This window comes from Grammomys surdaster, unplaced genomic scaffold (genome assembly GCF_004785775.1).
Source record: "Grammomys surdaster isolate TR1022 unplaced genomic scaffold, NIH_TR_1.0 126546, whole genome shotgun sequence".
NCBI classification, from domain to species: domain Eukaryota; kingdom Metazoa; phylum Chordata; class Mammalia; order Rodentia; family Muridae; genus Grammomys; species Grammomys surdaster.
The window spans coordinates 2004987-2014661 of NW_021621338.1; the positions used below are offsets into that span (position 1 = coordinate 2004987).

Here is a 9675-nt window from a genome sequence, read left to right on the forward strand (position 1 = left end):
CTCCCCCACCTCAGCCCCTCTCCCCCACCTCAGCCCCTCTCCCCCACTTCTGCCCCTCTCCCCCACCTCAGCTCCTCTCCCCCACCTCAGCTTTGTGGCTGAGCGCATTTCCCCTTTCAGACATCCTTTGCAGGGAAGCTGTGAGCTTCCCCTTTCAGAGTGGTGTTCCACTGCCTTGACACCAGCATCGCCAACCACACACAGCAGCATCTGACATTTACCAAGAGCCCCTGGGCATCTGATGTCAGGGGAGCTGGCAGTCCCCTGGGGCAACTGGTGACTTACAGTGCCATCAGCTGCTTGTTTTCAGAGCAGAACTAGGAAAGGGGCCAGCCTCTATTTTTAGACTTCCCTGTGTCAAGGAAAACCCTGATTCTGTCTGAGTCTGTTTTGAAAATAATTTGTGTAGTTTGGAGTCTTTCCTCAACACCCCTCCCTTCGAAGCCTTTAGGAATTTACTGACAATTACTGAGAGCCAGAGGGGAAAAGGGCACGTGCAGAAAGGAAAATGAGAAAATCCAAATATTTAAATCCCAATGCTACATTAGTGGATTCCACCAAAAATCTTTAGTGTTTGCGTGGGAAGTTCTGCTCGATTTCGATGACTCTACTTAGGAGTTGTGGTAAGAGAGATGTGGTAAAACACAGTGGAGAACCACCATGTTTCAGAGAAATCACATCAAGAAGTCCCATGAGGACCAAGGAGATGGCTCAGTGGGTAAAGGTGCTTGCTGCCAAACCTGACAACCTGACTTTGATCTCCAGGATACACATGGTAGGAGGGACTGACTCCCAAAAAGTCCTCTGACCTCCCTCCACATGCACATCATGGCATAATGTGAGTGCACACACACACACACACACACACACAGCTGGAAAGAGGGTTCAGCAATTAGAAGCACACACTGGTTTTTGCAGATGACCTTGAGTTCAGTTCCCAGTATACACATCAGGTAACTCACAACTGCCTCTAACTCCAGTTCCAGGGGAATTCGAGGCCACTGGCCTCTACGGGTAAATGCACTCACATTAGCCACACTCAAATACACATACATACATTTTAAAAAGCCAGGCATAGCCATGTGTGCTTGCTTGTTTGTGTGTTTGTTTAAGACAGGGTTTCTCTTTGTAGTCCTGGCTGTCCTAGAACTCACTTTGTAGACCAGGCTGGTCTCTGCTTCCCAGTTTAGTGGTGTAGGCCTTTAATTCCAGCTCTCTGAAGACAGAGATAGGCAGATTTTGGTGGGTTTGGAGCCAGCCTCATCTATATAGAGAGTTCTAGGCGATCCAGAGCTATATAGTGAGACCTTTCCTCAATAATAATAGAAAATATAATAAGAGGCCTCAGTAGTTAAGAGAACTTGCTCCTCTTATCAAGGATGTATGTTCAGTTTCCAGCACCCATATGGTAGCTCACAACCACCTATAACTTTAACTCCAGAGAATCCAAACCTTCTAGTGCTTATAGGCACTTGTACATATATGGTGAACAAATGTACACATGTGCAGAAAAAACTCTCATACATCATACACATAGAAATAAATGTTTTTAAAAATAAATAATAGCCAGGCAGTGGTGGCTCACGCCTTTAATCCCAGCACTTGGGAGGCAGAGGCAGGCAGATTTCTGAGTTCGAGGCCAGCCTGGTCTACAGAGTGAGTTCCAGGACAGCCAGGACTATACAGAGAAACCCTGTCTTGAAAATCAAAAAAAAAAAAAAAAGTGAACAAAAAGTATGAGAAAACATGTAAATGGTACCAAGAGAGTCTTATTAGAAATTTTGACTCTCACAGACTAACCTTGTGAAAAGCAAACTAACTTGTGTGTCAACTCCTCCTCATACCTGGTCTAAATTTGAGCCACCATCATTGGGTAGAAATCAGTTGCTAATTACCACTGGCAACAACACTCAGACAAATACAAGTGTGAAAGGCAATGTAGTCCCTTAAGGAAGCCAGAAGTTCAATACTGTTGGCGATTGACATCACAACTGGACCCAGGCCCTAGGGAATAAAGGCTTGGTCTGCATTTATCCTGGTCTGAGTTGGTGCCACTCTTGTGCCTACACTGAGTCCTGGTTTGCACCTTTCTCTTAGATAACTCAGCACACAAGGAATACCTCCTTCCTCACCACTCAACCAATAGGCCTGGGCCTGACTCTTGTTGGCCCACAACAGGCCTGATGGTCTGTGCACAGATGGAGGGAATCGGCTTCAGAGCAGGTACAAATGTCATCTGCATCCACTCAGCGCTCAAGAGAAGAGGAAGTGGGGAGCAGGGAAACTGAGATCTTGGACTAAGAGCAGGAAAGGGATGGTTTCCTAAGGAAAATCATCTGTAAGCACAAAAGGAATAACCCTGGGAAGGCAAACGGCAGCCCAGGTCTTCTATACTCTCCCCTATATTTAACTGTACTATGTAACCAACAGTGTTCTATGCAAACTCTCCAGGCAGAGCCAAATCGTCCCCAACAGAGGCTGATACACCGGATGAACTGTGACTGTGTGTGTTATGGACATTGCCGTAGAAAGGGTTGATCTCACAGGGAATGGCAAAGTCCTTAGTCATATCAGGACCCAGACCCAACACTTCATCCTACAGAAGCTTTTCACAACATGCATTGCCTCCCCTCGGGCAGCAAACTATAACCAGCTAAAATTATCTACCTGTGCAAATATTTATTACCAACCTCTTAAGATTGGTTCTGAGCCTAATATTTTATGAAATACATCTAAAGATGAAAAATAGGCTATTGATACTCAAGGGAAAAAAGACATGAATTCAGAACGAAAATTGGAAAATTTTGAAACTCAGATGTCTGTGCTCACCCTTTGATTCCTACAGCTTGGTCTTCTTTGCCTCTGCCATCTTTCCCATATGCAAGTTTACACCCATAGCTGTCCATACCACTGTACAGGCAAGCCGTATCCACTGGAGAAGGCAAGAGTCATGAAGCTATCACGCTGTTTGACAAAGTTGCAGCAAGGCTGAGCTCAAAGCTGCCAAAGCTGCCTTTCTGTCTCTAACTTTTGCATTTTGGTCTTTGCATGTGGCATTCTTGGGGACTTTCTGCATTATTTTATGTCTTTTTCCAAGAAAATTATGTCTGAGCGTTTCTAAGAAAATCCTAAAACTAACTTTATCTGGCCCTATTTGGACATCTTCCTTATGCTCTGGACTTCGTTAAGCACGGATAAGCATAGCTAAATAGGTCATTACTCCAGGAATCTTCTTGGGGCATGTGCCCCTCAGCAAACAGAAACAGTGTAAATGGTGCAGGGTAACCAGAGACAACTGACAAACTCTTAACTGGCCAGAAAAAAGGGTTATAGATTCAAGGCCCTCCCTTTACAATATGCTTAGAGTTCTCTGACAATGTAGTTTAAAGACAGGGGGTTGTACAGGGTAGGCTCCTGGAAGAAGAGAACTCAGCAAATAAAATAGATTGAATAAAATAAACTCTTCCTACTCTATAGTATAGATAATAAAAGAAGTTAGGTATCAGCACTTGCTATTCATAAAGAATGTTGTCTGGAATGTTTTCAAACTCCAAATACTGCCGGCCTAAAAGTAGGCTGCCATATAATAAATTGGTGTGCTTTGAAGGAGACATTCTTTAGATTCTTTAAATTGGAATTATAGGCTAATAATAAAAATGAAATCTGTTCTGTTTATATTTTCTAATTGTGACTGAACTTGTAACCCTGGACATGTAATGAAAACTCAAACAGATAAGCTGTACTTCTTGGGTAATCATTAGTCTGCCTTTATTCTGTGAAACCTGTACAAACGAAGAAGCAATTTGGTTGCTAGTCAGTCAGAGATGCAGAAGAGGTGTGATTGCTACTCAGAGCTGCAAGATTCCCCTGACCATCCCACCTGACTCTCCTCTCAGACTCCTTATCTCCTCTTGGGAAGGACTCCAGCCACAACAACAGCTGGGGAAGCACCCCCCTCCACCCTCCATTCTAACTCCACCCTTATATCTACCCCTACCATCAAACCCCCTCAACACAGCAAGCACTGCTAATGCCTCCTGAATGGTCTCAATGACAACCAGGGAATGAGATCTAGATTCTGATGTCCTCTCACCCTGCAAGGACATCTCCCTTCCCCTTCCCAGTACCAAGTCGCCCATATTCTCCAAGGTCTTAATGACATTAAACCCAACTAAAGTTAAGGATAAACCTAGAACGACCTATCACACTGTGCCTCTTCCCAATTTAACTCTAATAAGAATTCACTAACACCTACTTGTTACATGATGTCACAGAATCACAAGCTCAAAGAAAAGCTACAAGAACTGTAACAAACCTCAGCACTTGGGACACAGATCCCTGTAAGTCCAAGGCCAGCCTTGCCTACAGTGCAAGTTCCAGGCCAGCTAATCTACATAGTGAGATCCTTTCCGAAAAAGAAAAAAAAAAATCAAAAACCATAGCAGGGAAAAGATAAGACAGAGATTTGTTCATATTTGTTCTTAGGGCCCTATATAAAGACTTGCCCCAAGTCCTAAGCCCAGATCCTACCAATTTCATTGCCACAAATAAACACATTTATGTCTATGAGGTTTTTGCTTCCTGTTTCTTTATTTCTCCATACCACCTGCTGAAATATAAACTCTCTCATTCGATGTCTACAGTGATGAGTAAGGGACCAGATAAGCCTATCAGGAATGCCCTAACCCTATATGACTCTCCATGCTGCCACCCTGTGGCTCTCACTGGAAATGAGCTGCAGTCTACATGGATGGGACTAAGGATCAAAAATGGATCAACAAACTGGCTTTCATTCCACATGCAAAACCGCAGCAGCCCCATGCCTCAAAGGACTTGCCTTAAAATAGTCACAGCAACATTTAAATGAGAGGTTTCAACTGACTCCAGGCCAACCTCTCAGCCTGTGAATGCTCAGCTAAATGGAAAAGGATGTCCTCTTCTCTTAGCTATGAAAGTAATGGGCCATACATCATACATACATACATACACACGTACACACACACACACATATTTGGTCTTTTGAGACAGGGTTTCTCTGTGTAGCCCTGGATGTCCTAGACATTCTGTAGGCCAGGCTGGCCTCAAACTTACAGAGATCCGCCAGACTCTGACACCCAAGTGCTGGGATTAAAGACATTTTTTGCCAATGCCAGGCTGTTTCTTAAAGTATATAAAAGAACTACAACAAATAGTTAAAATTGAGATTTTTAAAATGTATTTATTCCCCCTTTATCTATTTAGATAGATTTGTCTTGACAGCATAGTAAATACAATTCCACAGAAAAAATCTATCTTTTTGGTTAAATGTGCTGGTGAGAGATTTTTAACTATATATTCATGATTAGAGCAAGATACAGTAGCACACACCTTTAATCCTGATGTAGCCTGTTAGCTTAGCTGTAACTTTTTTGTTTCATGCCTGCCAGCCATCCCATACTGCTGACACAAAAGTAACTTGACAGTAGACACAGAAAAATAGTTTGGCTCAGAGCAAGATCAAGTTGACTGTATATTCAAAGGTTTATTCTCCTTTTCCTCTTCTTCCTTCTTCGTCCTCTTCTCTTTGAAAATTCTCCGATTGTAGCCTTCACTGAGAGCCAAGCAAGTTAGAGGGCAGGTTAAACTGTCACATCTCAACTACTAAAAGAAACTTGGGGAAAGACTGATGACCCGCAGCACTCCCTGCACATGCTCAGGAGCTCATTGTGGTTTTCTGCCTATATAAACTGAGCCTGACAAATACTCGAGGTTGTAGCTTACAGCTCCTGGACTCTGAGCTACAGATCCAGTCTGTCTTGGGGGTTGCGTTCAATAAACCATCCCTGATTAACTGAGTGGTTTGTGCGGCAATTCAGATCTCAACAATCCAACACTTAGGAGACAGAGGCAGTGGATTTCTGTGAGTTTGAGGCCAGCCTGGTCTACACAACGAATTCTAGGCAAGCCAAGGATACACAATGAGAACCTGTCTTTTTTTTAAAAAAAAAAAAATCTGAATATAGTTTGCTGGCTATATTCTAGTACTTCCTAACCACACTTGTGACTGTCCACGACACTTCCTAGTGACGTTGTACCCACTGTATTTTGTGATATCACCAAGGAAAACTGCCCCATGGAGGATTTCTCAAAATTTATCCCACCATGTAGTGTCACACGGCTGTATATGACTCTGCATAGGACAGCTCTAAGGAGGTGCCTGGGACGCCCTAGAGATGACTTGAGCTGCACAGGCTAGACAAGAACCACAACAGGATCTGGTTCTGAGGGAGCCTGGAGGGAGGGAGCTTCCCTGGGCACACCCTGGGCACAGCCAGTGAAGCCTTGCCACAGGAAGGTGTCTGTTGCCAATGAGGATTGGATACGCTGTGTGCCGGGAACCGGGGAAATGTGTCATTCTCACTAAATGTTTGATTTGACCAGAGCTGAGTGCTGCTCTCACTGTGAGAAGCTTGCTAACTATCTCCAAGCTCACCTCTTCCTTCCGAGGCAGAACCTCTGCGGGATTTTCCACCACAACCTCTGTCCCTGAGCTTGTTCTTTCCAATCTAAACAGGCTGGTCATTGCCAAGGCCAGAGTGGAACACGCTTGTAATTCAGACACTCTGGACACTCAGGCCCAAGAATCATGAGTTCAAAGCCAGCCTGGACTATCCTTTATCACAAGAGGGAGGGGAGGGAAGAGAGAAAAGGAGGAGAGTTAATCACTTCAGGTAGGGATATTTTACTGAGCCATCCCGCCCTATCCTTTAAATTGCTCTTAAATATCAGGCACAAAGACTGGAACCTGAGTTTCTTGCAGGCCGCTTGGATTCATCATGAATGCTCCAGCCCCAGAGAGATCTCCCTCTGTCCAGTTAGTTTCCATACAGTCTCCTTACTGCTGCGATGAAGGGTGTATGCCACTATGTCAAGCATGACAATAATCTCTTAACAACCTTCCTAATTCCATTTTCATACCGATGTTACCCTAGAACCCACAACAGCTGGTTCAGAGTGAAATCCCTCACCTGTGTGGATCCTCACAGCGGCACACGTGGATCTGTTGTGTGATGGGTACAGATTTCTCTGAAGATTAGATGGTGTGTCTCAGGTCACACACAGCTACTACAGTGGCTGACAGGGAACAGTCTGGGCCCTCGTTACTTGCTTTTGAGTCACTCTATGGAAAAGCTATGGCACAGCACTAGGCTTTCTCCACAGAATCCCATCATTGCTGCTCAGGGCTCAAGCCACCTGAAGTCCACTTGGGGCTCCCTTGTTAATACGGATTTAGAGTGGTCTCTAACTTATCCATGCTATGCTTGGCAGGAGGCTGCTGTGGCTTCCCAGGGCCTAGTTCTAGTAAGAGACACGGGACAGAAAGGAGTCGATAGTACAGGAAAGCGTATTTATTAGCTCCCTCTGAACTGAGACAAGCACCTGTGGAGTTCTAGAAAAAAAGAAGTGTTAACTGGACACTTCTGGAAGTTTCCAGAAACCTTAGTCCTGTGTAGCACTAGTTTAAAAGTACACAGGACAGAGTGGCATTGCTCCAGCCAGTGCAGTCTGGACAGCCCTGAAGAGGAGTCTATGCCACAAAGGGGAAGTGTGAGCAAAAACATAATTATCAGCTACCCCCTACAGAGACAGAGAGAGAGGAGTGGGGCTCTGCATGAATGGTTTCTGTTTACCCAGAGGCTGGATTCTTGTTGTCAGAAGAGCCCGAGATGGTACAGGATGTGTCTCTTCTTGTGTATGACCCTAGGTTTAGGTCTTTTTTGTCCAACCCCCTACCGGGTGTGTAATTCCACCTCAGAGAGGATCGAGGGGGCATGGTCCACCAAGTTCCTCACTTATTCTATACTCCTCAGGAAACAATACATACGTTAAACTTCGCCAGCAGGCACTTCCACATATACTAATCCTGGAACCTGCCTGACACCAGGAGACAAAGTCAGAGCATGTGACTGGGGCAGCTAATGGGCTGGTGCCAGCTGTGTGGTGACAAGCAGTTACTGACCAAGGGGATGTGGGCAGAAGGTCCAAAAGCATCTCCACTACAATAAACGAATCTGCTTCTGCTTCTCACCTCCCTCCCACGCACCATGATCTGTGTCGTTGATTCTGTCTAACCCCCTACCCCCAAGGACTGACTCAGGGGGCTGAGAGCTAGGTCAACAGACTCTTTTCTTATGTAATTTTTAAAAGATTGTATAAAAGGAGCTCTGGCAAAGAGGAGGGGAAGTCACTCCCAGGGCAGGGCTCAGCCTTTTTGTGCACAGTGTCCAGACCCTGCCGTTGAACAAGCATCCCATCTCTGTGACCAGCCTGTCTGTCTACCTACTTTCTAGTCCCCTGGATCCCCAGCCATGCAGAGAGCCTCTGATCTAAAGTCAAAACCCTAGAAAATGTGTTACAATTCCAACCTAGGGAGTCTGAGGGTCAGGCTGCAGGAACCTGAGGCTCAGACGTGAGGTCAAGTGAAGGGATGGGGGAAGGGAATCTGCATGCCATGCTTAGATCCAGCAACTCCGAAAACTTTTTTTAGTACATAGTTGGGGGCTATGGAGTTACGTATGGGGAGTACGGAAAAAGTAATTTATCTGAAGTCATCCACCCAGAACATCGGCCATATCTGACTTTGAACAAAAAAAAAAATTCTTAAAAGAATTATTTATTTTACGTATAGGAGTACGCTGAAGCTGTCTTCAAACACACCAGAAGAGGGCATCTGATCTCATTACAGATGGTTGTGAGCCACCATGTAGTTGCTGGAAATTGAGCTCAGAACCTCTGGAAGAGCAGACAGTGCTCTTAACCGCTGAGCCATCTCTCTAGCCCTTGATCAAACATTGTAACGCTGTGCACATAAAAACCCTCCCATTGCCGGACGGAGGCAGGAAGCAAGAGGCAGGTGGATCTCAGAGCTCGTGGCCAGCTTGGTCTGCATATCGAATTCCAGAGCATAATGGGGAGAGAGAGCCCCTGCCTTGACCCTCAGAAACGTACATCTTTTCCACCTGACTGTCTTTTCCCACCTGTTTTATGTCCTACTACTTCAGATCATCTTTACCTTGAAACAGGGTAGCGCCCCTCTCCGATTGATTCTGGGAGTATTCGCATCACGATGTACCCAAGGCTTAATCACCCACAGATTTGAATACCTATTACATCTTGCGCACCTGATAAGGGCTGCCGCACTGAGAGAAGTCCGGATGATACTACAGTCAAAAGAGAGCGTCGATTGCAATAAGACAGTCATAGAGCTGAATTAGCTACGAATGCCTGGGCGACATAACATCCCGGGATCGCGCTTGTGATGGGCGCAGGAAAGGCCTTCGGTCGTTAAATGGCCAAGTGAGAAAGGAGAGAACACGGTGTCAAGTCACATACAGCCTCAGGACTCGGGGAAGCGCCACCGACGCAGACCCGACCGCCTGACTCGGAACCAATCCTCGGCTCCTCAGGAAACCTACTCGTACCTCGCTTTCCTCTGAAGCGAATGAAACCTAAGAACGCGGCGCAGAGGCTGCCGGGAGGAGGCTGCTGGAGGAGGCAGCTCAAAGAGAGGTCGCCACGCCCTTCGCGAGGGGGCGGGACATGCAAATCAGACTCGGCGTGCGCGCTCGGAACGCCGGGAGAGCCGAGCTCGTGGAAATTTGTTGCCGAAGCTGTGGGTCCTGGAGAGGGAGTGAG

General features: G+C 45.8%; 1 protein-coding gene across 1 annotated transcript in view; it reads right to left on the reverse strand.

The window, feature by feature from the left end:
• Mreg (melanoregulin) overlaps window positions 1–9487 on the reverse strand; it is a 65814-nt gene extending 56327 nt beyond the window's left edge. The window contains exon 1 of the mRNA XM_028760710.1: window positions 9162–9487. Within this exon, the coding sequence (XP_028616543.1) occupies window positions 9162–9241 (80 nt within the window). The 5' untranslated portion in view covers window positions 9242–9487. The remainder of the gene's footprint in view (window positions 1–9161) is intronic.
• Window positions 9488–9675: the final 188 nt, after the last annotated feature.